This window comes from Haemaphysalis longicornis, unplaced genomic scaffold (genome assembly GCF_048455015.1).
Source record: "Haemaphysalis longicornis isolate Haplotype H1 unplaced genomic scaffold, Haemaphysalis longicornis Haplotype H1 scaffold_2, whole genome shotgun sequence".
NCBI classification, from domain to species: Eukaryota; Metazoa; Arthropoda; class Arachnida; order Ixodida; family Ixodidae; genus Haemaphysalis; species Haemaphysalis longicornis.
The window spans coordinates 135238421-135254369 of NW_027526295.1; the positions used below are offsets into that span (position 1 = coordinate 135238421).

Genomic DNA, 15949 nt, shown 5'->3' on the forward strand with positions numbered 1-15949 from the left:
TGCGTGTTTGGCTTAAGTATACAAGTTTTTGTATCGTTGTCATGCGCCCTCGTCTAATTGTTGGCACTGTGGCACGTCCCAGACACTAAAGAATAGCTGGAAAAAACCTGCGAGGGAGTTTCCCCTCACCGCAACCATGTTCTCGGTGTCAAGTTTTAAAGCGAACCTTATATGTCTGGCAAACGAATAAATACCGCGGCTCCGGTGCGCAGAAAACTCCAGCACAAATTCTATGACCATGCGATGAACAAAAACAGGTTCTAGAGGAGTTCAAAGGGGCGAGATATTGGCTGTGTTTAGAGATTACGTTGCTACTCTTGCCTATACCGACACTGGCACAGGGAACGGCACACCGGAAGGAGTGCTACAGCAGTCTCTTGCTGCCAAGCTCGCAGCACTAAACAACTGCGTGGCGCAAAGCTCAAGTTGCAACGGCTGGTTCGGGCGGTGGCAGTGTGGGTAGAGCATCATCCATGTGGCAGTCTTTAAAGCGCAACTCAGCGAATCTAAGTGAATGAGGACAGCATACTTGCCGAACCAACGCTTATTTTTATTGTAAACAACGTGACCGGGAATAGCAATTCGTTCATTCTAAATACATCACCAATGTTTACAGACAACGATCCGGTTTGGTTTTCATAATGCACTCACCACAAGCACTGTTTCAAAACCATTTCGCAGAGCTTTTTGTTTTAATTTTGAGTTTGACTTTTTTGAGGCCCGCATGTTCATTTCTACGTCGTTTTTCGAAACAGTATTGGTTAGAAGCGTTCTGAAGGCAAAAAAGTGCTTTTAAAATCACCGCCCGTTGATTCCTGCAAATCACCTTACAGAAAAAGCAGTACGCACGAGACAGAACCCAAAAAAATGAGCCTTAACCGAACTGGTTATGGTGGCTGTTACGACAATAAATGGAACACATTAAAAAAATTTTCTGATTGGACGCTGATCCGTTCACGTTGAAATTTCAGACAAAGGTCGTATTTCGCTGTCTATTTTGTTTGACACCAAAAAGTACGGCAGTACTCACCTTTTTATTGGGAAAAGAAATAAAATTGATTTTCGCATATGGGAAAATGGAGGTCGAGTTTGGGCATGCGAGCCAATGCAAGCGGGTCTTGGAATCACGGCCCCACTTGATGTATGTAGAGTGAAACGGACAATCTTGATTCACGATAGGAAGGAGCCAAATGAGGTAGCAGCGGATCAGAAAATCTCGCAGTTCATCGTTGCTAATAAATGTTGGATTTGTTTCCTCATCTGCTTTCACGGTTTCTGTTTTCCGGCTATCTCATTTGGCCCCTTCCTACCATGGAAGACCCCAAATGAAGAAGCAGACGATCACAAAACCTGCTTCAGATTTTCTGATCGTCTGCTACCAAATTTGGCTCCTTGCTCTTTTAAAGAAGCGTGGATCCCCATCGTTCGTTTTACTTTGCATACCCCAGGTGACTCCTCTGTTCCACAATCCGCTTGGACTCGCTCACACGTCAAAATCGGCCGCCATTTTTCCCATACGCGAAATTCCTTTTTTTATTTTTATATAAAACAGGTAAATACGTCGCTGTTCTCGGTGTCAAACAAAAAAGACCACAAAATGCGACCTTCGTGTCAAGTTTGAGCGCGAATTAGTTCACCCCCCAAAAATTTAAATTGTTCCAATTATCCTCCTAACACCCTGTACATGTATAAGTAAAGTTTTGTTCTGTCGTCTGAATTCTGGGTTAGGCAATCTGTATACTGAAACCAAAGTATGAAGAAGATTCACGGTAATAGCTTGATTCTATTCGTAGTCTTCGTTGCAGTTCTCGTCAAACACCAGCGATGAAAGCTCGCAGATGTCTTGAAATTGATCCATACAGTTTTGCGAAACGTCGTCTTTTACTTCTTTTGTTGTAACGAGAATGCATTCTGTGAAAGAGAGCATGTGCGCGTCAAAATACTGTTACAGGATTGATATTACCTATTCATTCACAAAAGATGCTGTAGAAATCAACATGGGCCTACTTCATTGCGTGTTCAAGTTGAATGTTCTTTTCTAGAAATCAAGACACATAATAAAAACGGCTGCATTGAATGCTTTCATTTCTGTATATGTGTAAAGCCAGTTTCAGTTTTTTTTGTCTGTGTGGGCTGTAAGAACTTTTGCCGCACCAATAATTACAATGTATAAACATCGCTAAATATATTTCAAGGTACGGAAGTTATGCCCAACTGAGTTGACGGTGTATTTATCTAACTGCACTTATAGAAAACACTTGCAACTAGGACGAAAACATTCAAACCAGTAAAGCACAGACGGCTGAGGGAAATGCATGATATACAATACAGCGGAAATCCTTCAGTTCTTTGTCAGTCTGCATGTCTTCGTGCAAGTGCAAGCTGCGTTCGTGCCCATTCTGGACACACTGGCGCTAATTTGCAATTTGCTCTCAGGCGTTATGGTATTTCCTGCTGTATAGAAGTATGCTAATTTTTGCGTGTACCTTGTGCATGCCTCATCTGGAGTCTTACCTTGCCTGCCGTTGAAAGGTGCTTCGAATATTGCACACGTAGCGTAGTCAGTGTATGAAAACGTGCTTATAAATGGGTGGTCCTCATCTGCGAGAAATGAAAATTAGCATGAGTGCTGCGAGGTTGCAATGCGATAAAACAATGCGGCTTGGTTTTGAACTGAAAGGACAAAGGGCTTTTCCTTGAAGCATAAGTAGCGAAAGGAATCAGGTGGTGTTTGTCTAGGTGTGGAAAGTGGTAATATTTGGTGGGGCACATACATAGTAAAATGTTCCTAATTGAAGGAAGTATGTATAGTGTGGCTAGGCATGTATTATTAAAATGCATTGAAATGTGGAGGAATTCTTTTTGAAGATACGTACTTACATCCAAGAATTAAAAAATAAAATGAGGTAATATTTGTTCACAATGCTTCATGTGGGTTTGTGTTATTTACCATCGTCGATCGTAGTAACCAGTTGATCTGGTGTTTCTCCAGCTTTAAAATTCCACTTCTGGGAGTGCCTGTAAATAGAGAACATTCGGCGTCAAGTGCTGCAAGAACATTTTGGAAAATTTCTACAGCTGACTGCGGGTTAAGATATAGTAAATACTCAGGCATTAGTGAGGAATCCCCGAACGTGCCATAATAACATCATCATCCTTTCCTCAATGTGCTTTCTGTTTCTTCTTTGCTATAACATGAGTAACATGTGGCTAATGTTTTTGTTGTTCTTATTTCGACGGACCACGTGAAGTAGCCGTATCTCTGAACTTGTAGAACTTGACAAGTAATGTGAAACTTGCTGTTCGCCAATTTCATTTTAAGTACTGATTGATTACAATAACGCTCAAACTCGAACTTCGGGCCTTATGTTTGGCCAGCACACACCATAATTCGCATTGCTCGCGTGCCCTCTGTTGCGGAAACGCCGCATAACGACACTTCTCAGCATACGTGGCATGATCGGGATATTGTTGCAAGCCATACAAGAGCTCATTTCGTACAAACGCAATTTGATTTTCGCCTAATGGCTAGTTCCGTAATTACCTTTCCCCCCCCGAAGCTATTCATGAATGACTGAGTACATGTGTCCAACATAAGTTTTTAACTGAACCGCCAAAACACATTCTCTGGGTTCATATTCAGTTCGCGAAAGGCATGAAATCACCGTTGCGTAGGGATTTAATATTCGTGTTAAAATTTGGAGGAACTCAGTACAAATATAAACATTGATTTTTTCTATTGAACAACTCCGCTTTCCTAGAGGACGTTCTGAGACACTTTGGCGTCAGTGTGAAGCTCTTTCGCCTGTTTATTGTTATTAGCCTTCCCCAATTTTTCGCCCCGACTGCCATTTCGCACTGAATTCTATAACCTATAAATGATCGCCTTTTAGTTCGTATCGTGCCGAAAACTACGCCAGTCAAGCTCAATATTCATTATCATCATTTGCACAAACGATCCCTTATACATCTACTGTAAAGGTGTACAAAAATTGGCCGCGTATCTGCTTCTTTCATTGCAAATGTCGTCAAAAGAAGATAGCCTTTGTATACATTTGACAACGAAATGCCCCCCTTTGCTTTCCCGCTATCCTCTCATGCTGTTCCTGTACCGTCGCGCACATTCTAAAGTAAACACACTAAATGTTTTCGCAAGGCGATTTGAATTTACCTCGTTCCACTGCACTGCAGCACCGCAGCGCTGCAGTGCGGTGGAGGCTCGCGTGAATGGAGGCGGCCAACTAGAAGGTTTATATAGCCGCGTGGCCGTGCTCCACGTGCGTTCCAAGCAGAACGTGCAACCTAGCTAGTAGAGCCTGTCATTGCCGTTGCCGCGTGATTTTTCATTGGCCTCCAGAAGGAGGCGTTTTTTTGCAGTAGATGTAGAATATCATTTGCTATCGAAAAACCAAGCATCCATGAATTTTAATAAAGGAACACTCTAAATATCCCTTGTGTACTAATTTTCTGTCTTATATTTGCGTAATGTCTTGTTCTTGTTCAACAAAGTTGACAAGTATGAACATATAAACTGGGCATAGACGTTTACATGTGGCTATGAGTATATAAGATTATTACGCAATGTCAATTTTACTTTGGCTGGGTGGCTGAATCGAGTCACAGACAGACAGACATACTGACAGACCAAAATTTCTGGGGTTTAGTAGCCCAAGAAAGACTATCGTCTTTAAAAAAGCTGCTACCTTTACAAGAATTCACTACCATAGTGCTGCAGGTGCTGCCCACAGGCCCACCACAGCGACGTATGCCCCACGCCGGACAATATTGCAGGCAACAAGGTGCGGCGTCCAAAGACCACCGTGCAAACATTTCTGTAACCCCACGTGCAAATTTTGCCAACGCGATCAGCTCACAGACAGCAATGCCTGGAAGCAGCGGTTTCGTGAACACTATCTTCTTCTGAAAAAAAAAATGGAAAAGAGAGTCCCCCTCAACCTAAACCGAGACTAAACGCTGTTCCCGCGGCACAACCTGAGGTTGTTGATTGGTCCTGAGCTCGGCATGAATATCGGCAATGGCCGACGGAAGCTGTTCCAAGCCGCCAAGTGAGAAGCAAAATTTTCAAACTTAATTGCGCAGATCTTACTGACCCGAGCACGGCAGTGTTTTTTAAGTGCGAATGCACTTTATAAGCGACCCCAAACCTTCCACCGCCGGCGGTGGCGGCGGCGTCCGCAGTCTTCCTCTCCCTAGCAACGGCGTGGAGCGGAGAGGAGCGTCGATAGCAACGGCGCAGTGACGTCACTTCACCACGTGCCCGCGCTCGCTCCGCCTCCTCGCCGTGGCTGCGCGGGTGCGCGCCGCTCCCCGCACCGCTCCTCGCGCCGTGACGTCATGGTATGACGTCACAGCGCGCCTCCTCTCCCCAGCAGCTGCCGCGCGCCTCTCTCTCCACCGTGACGTCACACTCTCTCCTCTCCCCCTCGCTCGGCTGCAGCTGCCGTGCGCCGCTGTCCCTCTCCCCTTGCGCTCGCCTCCTCTCTCAGCCACCTGGCTCGGCGCGCTCGGCGCGGCGTACCCCCCTATATATGCAGCGATAAATTGCCAGACCTCCGTGGGTCGGCTCGCGCGCGCTCACGGGCGAATGCCAACGGATTTTAACTTTACTCCCCCTCATAGCATCACCCCCTGCATTCGCACTTAACCATGTTCCCCCTCGGGGAAATGCTTGGGAGTTTTTTCTCCCACTGCTCAGTCCCCCGAAATGCCAGTGCGGGGAATGTGATAAGCTACAAGAATAAATCAAGAGCACACATAGCCGAGTTAAAATCGTGTAAAGTTGTCATGACAAAGCAAATTGAATTTGCCAACAACACAATCACTCTACACCCGCCGTCACACCGTTGAAACCTATACACCGGACGCAATGCTTGGGAGCTTCACACGAAACAATGTCACGAAAACGAAAACAAGATTACATCAGACACCCCAAATAGAGGCATAAAAGATACCAAACATCATCACCGATGAAAGGGTTCAAACCAGTTTCGAGAAGCTCACCGAAATTGTGCGAGTCCATTGCAAACACTGACAACCCACATTGGGAAAATGACTGATGAAATCACGCAGGTATGGTCGTATATGCAAAGCACGCAGATAAGAAATGAGCACCTCGATTTTTAACAGAAAACAGGAGCTGGACGCCAATTCAGAAAATACAAGCTGTACCTTCACTGAGATGCGACTGATACAAATACAAAAAAAAAACTTTTAAACAACAATGAACGCTAACCCCCTTAACGATTCAGTCCAGTCTACTTACTCGGCAATGAAAGCGGCGCAGTTCAAACAAAAGAATGGAAACCTCCAAAAATACGTATCCTCTCGGACAAACTCCGCCGTCCCCTCCGCGACATCACAGCTGTACACGAAATAAACCACGGTACCAAAACTTCGGATATAAAAATTTATTCATTCATTGAAAAAACCATTGATTTATTGATTATTTGTGTGGTTTTTACGTGCCGACGCTACACAGATGATGGGACACGCCGTAGTAAAGGGCTCGGGATTATTTTGACCACCTGGGGATCCTTAACGTACGTCGGTATTTCGAACACACATTTCTTTTTGCTTTTCGTTTCCATCCGAAACGCGGCCGCCGCCAGGGGAATTGAAACCACGTCCTTGTGCTCAGCCCAGATAAAAAAAAAAGTTTAGGTGGAGAGTGGCGGGGAAATATATACTCTCACCGAAAAACACATCATAGCGGTCCAGTTGTGTGCTTATTTGCTTTCGTAATGTGTGTAGGAGTTTTTGTGTATTCGTTTCCTTTCCCTTTCGCACATCTCAAGTTCGAGGGGAGTAGCAAGCCAAGTTCGCTGCCAGGCTGACTTCTCTTCATTAATAAAGGCATTCCTTCTCCTCCTGATTATGTAGCCCACGTCTTCACTCTCACGAACTCTCGGCTACTTCGGCATACGGGTAAAGAAACTATTTTAGACTTGATCAAAGACAAAAATTCGTACATCTGGTTGGAGACCTCTGGTCTGGAATTATTTCATCCGAGAAGAGGGAAACTCCGCAAGGAGCGCTCTTGTTCTCGTTATAGTTCAACATAAATAATTCTCCAATTGAAGCTGTCTGAAATCCGTAGTATCGATCACTGAATATATGCCGAAGACAACCCTATATGCAATAACAAAAAATCTACAGGAATTATGCAAACCGCCTCCAACAGGCCGCCAAAGTAGTCCAGGGCTATACAAAACAGGGTGAGGACAAAACTGCGTCCCTCCAAAATCCTAGGTAATAATAGTGCAAAAGAGGCCACGCGACACTGCCGTGGACCTAATCATTACACTGGACGGACATACTACCCTCCCTTTCTCGACTATTAGGTTCCGGGGCATGACTCATCAAGGAAATTGCAAAAACCACCAGCACACGCAAAAATGAAGGAAACTCACACTAACGCGTATGATGTGAAGGTAGCGAAGCTGTACGCAAGATTCACGACCATCAGGATGGTCAAAGCCCAAGATTGCAGCCGGTTTGCTTCATCTGAGCAGGCACAACGACCTTTAAACTGTCATTGTTGGTATACGTGTGAGCTTCCCTCATTTTTTTGGAAGTGATAACCATTGGACTTCCCCTTGGAGGGGCATACGCTATGACCTGTCTTTCTCGTTCCGAGAAATTTTTCCCGCGATGGCGGCTAACGCTAGAGTTTTTTTGGCAAATCTTGGCCAACCTCCAAAGTGGGTATGCCTGGCTTGCAAACGTGCGCCGATGACGCTGGGCGGTCACCGCGAGGCCACGCACATACGAGCCCTCAGCATTTTTCCGGTATTTTTAACTTCCGGCAGTTGCTGCAATCCTGGACAATCTCTCTAAGTGAGTTTGATTGGCTTGACAAACATGATCAGGGGACGGTGAACCGTCGTCGCGAGGCACACGCAGGCCAGCGCTAGGCATTTTCTTCGGATTAACGGCATCGTATTTCCAAACTTTTCGCTGCACAAAGCCACCACGTGACATGTGTCTTCGCGCGATGGAGGACGGTAATGCAACGTGGTTATTGGCTGCACCCCAAACCTAAAGTGACCTAAAACATACCTAATGACCTATATTAACAAAAGCGACGCGTAGGTTTGAGTTTAGAAAAAAAATTACATATAGGAAAAAAATAGGCAATGGAAGAAAAACTAACAGGTATACCTGCTGGGGCTCGAACCCACACCGTCATGGCCAGTACTCTGTGCTCTATGTTGAGGCTACACAGCCAGAACTGTGGGTTGGTTTACGCAGGCGCTCAAAACAATAGCGCGCGCAGTGACATCACAGTTGTCACGTGGGTGATCTGTGCAGGGAAGCGGTTGGAACTGCCCGGCGGTCGGCGCGAGGCCCGCGCTCATGTGCACGCGCTCGGCAATTTCTTGGTATTTTAGATGCGAAGCATTTCATGCTCAGGGCTGTGTCTCTCCCTCCCTCATTGTCGTTGTCCGCCGTCCCCACTCTACCGCGAATGCGCGTCTCTTCAGACCCGTCAGCGTTTGGGCTGACGTCAGCGCAATGCACCATAAAAAGAAATAGTTATACGGTGCCCGGTTTCGATCCCACGACTCTCTGTCCGCAACGGGAGGTACGTGGTGCTCTTCCCACTGCGCTACAAAGCGTGACGGGACCATGTGCTACCAACGGGCCTGATGTCCTTCACTCATTCAAACTAAGTCAAGAAGATACTGATACAACGAAGGCACGCGAAACTGAACGTCTACGTAAACGGCGAACTGAAAACTAATGGGAAATTGAGTCGACCCCATCGCTTCTTCTCATACTACTCTGGGTTCCTCTATGGGAAGATGGTGTTATTTTTTTTACTGCCTTTCAGCCACGTATCGTCGATAAAGCCCCGTTCCAGCATCTTACTTCGCGCCATTGGGATAGTTTGGAAACCGCAAACAGGGAAGAAATGGGAGGGATCACCGGCCTTCGTAGCATGACCTACATTCCGAACCTGCAAGGGGAGCCAAAAATTAAAACTTTGAAATCTATGGTTGGACGGACTTCCGTCTGGTCGGGGTGGTTCATGATACAACAGGAATAAAAACACCGACCAAAAATACATTTCGTAAAATAAAAGACGTTTCGGCTCCCACACGGGAGCCTTGTTCACAATGAATTCGTCACTACATCACACCACGTTTTATGTACGTCTGGGAATGTGCCGTAGGCAGTGGGAGCAACCTGGAGGCACATTGCCCTGCGTTTGATTCAATGTTCGCTCCATTGTCTGTATGATCAATGGTTCCAGATGAAGTCGTGACGTCAGGTTCTTCTCTTTCGCAAGAGTGCGTGCCGCGCCCCAGTTTATCTCGTGGCCCGAAGTGTCAGCATGCTGAGCCAGAGCGTTTGAAGCCACGTGGCGTTTTCTGAGTTCGTAGTCATGTTGCTTTATCCGTTTCTCAAAGTTGCCGGTCTCTCCTATGTAGCTGTACTCGCTATCGGCACAAGGGACGGAGTATACCACTCCTAGGAATTTTTTCTTAGATAATTTGTCTTTTACATTAACCAGGGCATCCTTCAGCTTGGAAGTAGGCCTTTTGCGAGTAGGCTTTGCTGCCGGTCGTCTGGGTGGGCCTCTGGCTAATAGCCATTGGTTGCCATTCCAGACGAACCAAGAGCGTGGTGATCCGCCTCATCGGTCCGAGGCACGTTTCGTCATTGATAACGGGTGGTCAACACATCGTCCACCGGCCCGAGGGCAACCAAGAAAGACATCCTCAAATTGCAGACACAGGGCACTGGACCGCCCGGAGAGGTGACAGATTCCCTCCGGGCATCCCAAAGTCCACACCTGCAGGGTACACTCTGCTAACCCAACAGTCGCACGAGTTTGAACAAGAAGGCCCGCCTCTCCAGGCTCCAGCGGGTGATCCGTCCGTGGGTTGGGTGGGGCCCACGGGGTGATTCGTCCGCAGGAACCCAGACCGACTTGAAAGGTTCACCCGTGGATCGTAGGGGGAGGCAGCACCGACGCCCTCGCGCTCCAACGACGGCGCCGATGACCAACAAACCAACCCACTCGCAGAGGTCCAACCGGTCTCCTCTCAAGGTGTGACAGAAAGACGGAAAGCAAAACCCCCACCTCTCCCGGCGGGGGGGTGCGCAGGTCCGCGGTAATTACCCGGACTGCTAAAGTATCAGGTACTCAGATTTCCACCCCTGCAACTGCCGTCCAATGCCGCGCAGCCATTGGGTGACCTCTATTTGCCTAGCTTCACCCCCTTTCAGAAGTTCCACCGTGTACCAGTGGGAACCTCGTGAAGGTTGGGGCCACAGGGAGGGACAGTTCTATAACCCTGTATAACTCGACAATCGCGCTCTCCAGAAGCAGGGTTACAGGGGTATGCCTGTGCCCCCAACCAAATGGACCAACACCCTTTAGGCCCCCGCATGGGTTACAGAGGTGTGCAATTGCCTCCTGCCCGTGTCTCAATCATATTTAATGAAACCGACGAGACACAAGGTGTGTACCGTCAAGTGATGTAGTTATAGGCAACTTTGACACCCCGGCCTCCTCCCACGCTGGACTACAGGAGCGCGTTGCTGCTCGTGGCCATTGGGTAATTCTGTTATCCCTGCTTCCGCGCGGATTAGCAAGAGAGTCATAGTTGCTGCACCGGTTTTTTTTTGCTGCACCGGTTTACCTTTGAGCCATTGCTGCGGTTAACAGTTACGACCCCTTCCACTGGGGCAAAGTCGGGTAACTTCCTAAGCACGGGATCCCCTGTTCAGGGGGTGCTTGTACCAATTTTGTATACTGGTTGGTGCCCAGCGGTACCGAAGTACCTACCACTTTCTTGTAACCCAGTGATACGGTCCGGCGTGGTATTACGGTTTCCAGGAACCCCGCGAGGTAGGCGCCTGTTCCCACTTTCAAACTGGTGGGTGGCCAGCGGCTGAGGTCGGAAAGCAGCAGCCTCCCACGTATGCCGCAGTGGTAGAGCGGGTCCAAGCCGTACCTAGTGGGTGCTTGTGCCCTTTCGACTGGTGGGTGCCCAGCGGTCCGTGACCCGGCCCGAAGTGGTTCGCGGGACCTCCCACATGGCCTGCCACGGCTGCTTGTGGTCAAGTTCCAAGCGTTTATTCGCACGTCCAAGGCGTCCAGAGGCTCCGAGACGCTTGTAACCTTTAAAGATACCGGTGGGCATCCAGCGACCCAGGATTCGAACCGAACCTGGTACCTCCCGCGTACGATACGTGTGGTTTAGCACTCGACCATCGCCGTCGGTAAAAGTTCCTGCGTTTTTGCAGCCACCCCTTTCCATAGGGGCGATTTCTCGTGCAAGCCGGGTGAACTTCCGAAGCGTTGTATTCCCACACTATGGCCGAGCGCCAGACCGGGGAGTCACTTGTACCTATTTTACCACTAGGTGCCTGGCGCCACCAGGGAACACGAATACACATGGTGCCTGCCACATCCACGGTGCACGCTCAACTCGCAATCGCTTGGGGCAGGACATGCCGCCAGACTCTTTCACCCCTGGCAATGGCGCAATGCGGCATGATGGTCGGGGGCCCCGCCAGATGGACAAGGGTCAGGGGCCCCTCGATAGGGTAAAGGCAGCTTTCTAGGCGTGGATTCCCCTTTCAAGGGTCCACACTCAACCAGGGACGCCCGTACCCTGTAAAGAAACCGGTGGGTGATCGGCGGTACCAGGATTCGAACCGAGAACCTCCGGCATACGAGGCGAGTGCTGTACCTCTGAGCCATCGCTGCGGTAAAAGTTACGACTCCTTCCACTGGGGCATTTCCCGATAAAGTTGGGTAACTTCCCAAGCACTGGATTCCCTGTTCAAGAGGTGCTTGTACCAATTTTATACTGGTTGGTGCCCAGCGGTACCTAAGTACCCACTACTTTCTTGTAACCAATGATACGGTACGGCGTGGTATTACAGTTTCCAGGAACTCCCGAGATAGGCGCCTGTTCCCACTTTCAAACTGGTGGGTGGCCAGCGGCTGAAGTCGCCGAGCAGCAGCCTCCCAAGTATGCCGCAGTGGTAGACCGGGTCCAAAGCCCTTTATCTTCTGCCAATGCAGTACAGGGGCGCTTGTACCCTTTTTGAAACGTTCCTGCGTTTTTGCAGCCGCCTCTTTCCATAGGGGCGATTTCCCGAGCAAGCCGGGTGAACTTCCCTAGCGCTGTAGTCCCACACCAGGGCCGCGCACCAGGCCGGGGAGTCGCTTGTACCTATTTTACCGGTAGGTGCCCGGTGCCACCAAGGAACACGAATTCACATGGTTCCTTCTACAGCAACACGGACGCTCAACTCGCAATCGCCTGTGGCAGGACATGCCGCCAGACTCTTTCACCCCCGGCAATGGCGCAACGCAGCATGATGCTCGGGGGCCCCGCCAGATGAACAAGAGTCAGGGGCCCCTTGATAGGGTAAACGCAGCTTTCCAGACGTGAAATCCAGTTTCAAGGGTCCACACTTGACCAGGGACGCCTGTACCCATTAAAGAAGCCGGTGGGTGTCCGGCGGTACTAGGATTCGAACCCAGTGCCTCCCGCATACCAGGCGAGTGCTGTACCGTTGAGCCATCGCTTCGGTCTGAGCCATCACTTGCGCTATCTGCACGCCGTACGTGTGCATGACACGGGAAATGGTCCCGCTGATTCCGTGAAGGTACGGAACAGGTGCACGTTTCGGTCTTGAAGAGCCCGAAGGAAGCAACGGGCGAGACAGCTGGCGTTCCACCGACGAAATAAAGGAAGGGGGGTAGCTGCAGGCACCCAGGTCCTGACGAACACTTGCAGAGTCAATGGCGAGGCCGTTCTGCTCAGTGCAAGTTCTCTTGGCCCGTTGCAACAGGGTGGTAACCACGGACCTCTTGTGAGAGGCTGGATGCACAGAAGTGGAGTACAGGTAGCGGCCCGTGTGCGTCGGCTTCCTGTACACGCTGAGAGATTTGGCCAAATCCGCTTCACGACGACATCCAGCAATGACAGTTGGCAATTGACCTCCTCGTCCACAGTGGTCTGTATTGCAGCTTGCATGCTATATAAGTGCGAGGTAAAATGAGTCAAGGCAGTTCTTCGTATTACACAAAAGCAGTCGTCAACGTAGTGCACGAATATTTTAGAGGCTGGAGGGAACATTGCGAGCACCCGGCTCTCGAGGGATTCCATGGTTAAATTCGCGGCCGTGACTGAAATGGACGCACCCATAGCCATTTCTTGCTCCTGTTTGAAGAATTCCTGCTAGAAGCTGAAATACGTGTTCGACGAGCAGAAATGCAGAAGTTTCGTCAGATCGGCAGCTTCAATGGGGCACCTTTCGGGCAACGTATCATCAGCTTCGATGGCGTCCTTGCAAACTGACACACCCAGATCAACGAGAAGACTTGTGAAGGGTAATTTCACATCAAAGGAAACCATCACGTCCTCGTCGTCAAGTGCCGCGTCGCGAACCTTCTCAATAAAATATTAAGAATTGCGTACATGCGTACTCGTTCTTCCAACCAGAGAGAGGGGACAGGATACGGTGCAAGAAACCAGAGAGTCTGTGAAGGGTCGAAAGGTATAGTCGACAATTGGGCACAGGGGCACTTCGGGCTTGTGAATTTTCGGGAGGCCGTATATTGCTGGGGCAGAACCATTCTGACAAAAAAGCGAATAATAGAGCCACATGTGTTGCGGGAGAACGAACTGGAAAACATTGGACAGCAGCTACTGGACCACCTTTTGAAGTTTTGCAGTGGGATCACGGGCCAGGCGGATGTACAACAGGGGCCAGGCGGATAAAACAACATGACTACGACGTCTGAAAACGCCACGTGGCTTCAAACGCTCTGGCTGAGCATGCTGACACTTCGGGCCACGAGATAAACTGGGGCGCGGTACGCATTCTTGCAAAAGAGAATAACTTTACGTCACAACTTCATCTGGAATCATTGATCATACAGACAACGGAGCGAACATTGAACCGATCGCAGGGCAATCTGCCTCCAGTTTACTCCCACTGCCTACGTCACATTCTTAGACGTACATAAAACGTGTTGTGATGTACTGGCGAATTCATTGTGACAAGGCTCCTGTGTGGGTGCCGAAACGTCTTTGATTTTACGAAATATATTTTTTGGTCAGTGTTTTTATTCCCTTTGTATCACAAATTAGAACATTGGGCGAACTTGTACACCAGTGTCGATAAGCTCGTCTTCTAAAACCTGAAACGGTTCCTGCCGCTGATGCACTAGCGCTCTACGGTGATACCGCATCCCCTCTGATACACCTTCCAGGTGAGCCACCGCCATAGTACCGGCGACAGGTGACCGAGAACCGGCCTCTCCGGTGTCTAAAAAGTATTCGCCAAGGGCTGCAGACCAACCCACCACTCCCTATCGACACACCACAAGGCCTCCACGCCCATCTGGATGCAGGCGTGGAAAATGGCATAGTCCACACGAGCCTTGTTTACCCTGCTATGCCGTCTGTAAACCAGGCATGCTTTTATGTTACAGAGGCACCACTCCCCTCGGTTTTGGCAGATCTGGTAACCATCTCTGATGGCTTGTGTGCCCTCGTCCCTCTCATTTGTGTTGCCCCACCACATATCCTGATCATCTACGCCGGTTCAACACAGGCTACTCGCGAGATACGGCGTGTAGACAGAACATTGGGCATTTCATGCGATGTGCACTGGATACGGCAATCGTTCTCATGCCCTGTTCGCATCCTCTGGACCCGCCGTAGCGCGCCTGCAACACGTCGAGGCCGACTTTGCTGCTCATATAATCAGCAAGTTATATGCCCTATCCCGCTTCTGCAGTTGTCACCACACTGCCACGGCCGCTCGAAGGAAACAAGCAATCGAGCGGACATGGTAGGACGCTCTGATAATAAAAAAAGTCTCTCTTCGGCGTTGCACACGTGCCCTTCTTCCTCCGCGTGGGACTGACATTTCTGTGGGCTTAACCCACCGTAAGGAGGCCACGCCCCAGATAATCCACCAAGGCGTTACACTGACGCCTGCAGTTCGTGCAACGTGGATTTCCTGCCTTGCGGTCATCTATGCAGCCTGCCCCTATTGCTCTGTTTCCGCTGCGAAAGCGACATTGAACCACCACCTGGGTACAAGTCTAGGAATCCAACTAGCCCGAACCCGGAACATGGTAGCCCAAGGACATCGACCAGGCCACCCGGTAGATATTCATCGGTGGACGCATGGTCCTCTTTACAAGCATCTTGGACTTCCTTCCTGAGCGTGGCCTATACGGCATACTGTAGGGCATGAAGCAGCTTGTTTCCCGTCAATTCGTTTTTTTAAATGCGGAGCATTTCTTAGGCTCGCCTGGTCCTGCGTCGTTGATGGCGGCGCCGTCCACACGCCCACTGCGCATGCGCAACTCTCCTCCTTACACCCACAGCTCCGCGATACTACACTATAAAAAAATATTTAGCGGCGCCCGGTTTCGATCCCACGACTCTCTGGCCGCAACGGGAGGTACGCGGTGCTCTTCCCACTACGCTAAAAATCCGGGACAGGAGCAAGTGCTACGAACGCGCCTAATGTCCTTGACTCATTCAAACTACGTCAAGAAGCTACTGATACAACGAAGGCACGCGAAGCTGAACGTCAACGGAAACGACGAACTGAATACTTTAGAGGGGGATGCTGAATTTCCCGTGGGAAAGCTGTGGCGGGAAGCGCCACGCGCCTTGCAGCTCAACCAGCCTCGTCCGCAGCGCATCTGATGCTGATTGTGGCAGGATGCCCCTAGGGATTGGCCAACCAAAGAATCCATCACGAGATAGGTTCGCGTTCAACCACCGTTGTCATCTTCCCGTAGGGGAACCGCCGAAGAACAAGAAGAACGAGAAGACAAAGCTGCGAAGAGGAGGGTGTGTACATTGCTCTGAGCCGGTGCACCAATGTCAACAACCTTTACCTCACGAAAGCTGACAGAGACTACCGATTC

At 49.5% G+C, this 15949-nt stretch overlaps 1 protein-coding gene across 1 annotated transcript in view; it reads right to left on the reverse strand.

Moving 5' to 3' along the window:
• Positions 1-529: 529 nt before the first annotated feature.
• The window catches only part of LOC144169249 (uncharacterized), a 30824-nt gene continuing 15404 nt past the window's right edge, over positions 530-15949 (reverse strand). The window contains exons 3-5 of the mRNA XM_077698307.1: positions 2951-3018; positions 2515-2601; positions 530-1911 (exon numbers count right to left, since the gene is read on the reverse strand). Of these exons, the coding sequence (XP_077554433.1) occupies positions 1784-1911; positions 2515-2601; positions 2951-3018 (283 nt within the window). The 3' untranslated portion in view covers positions 530-1783. The remainder of the gene's footprint in view (positions 1912-2514; positions 2602-2950; positions 3019-15949) is intronic.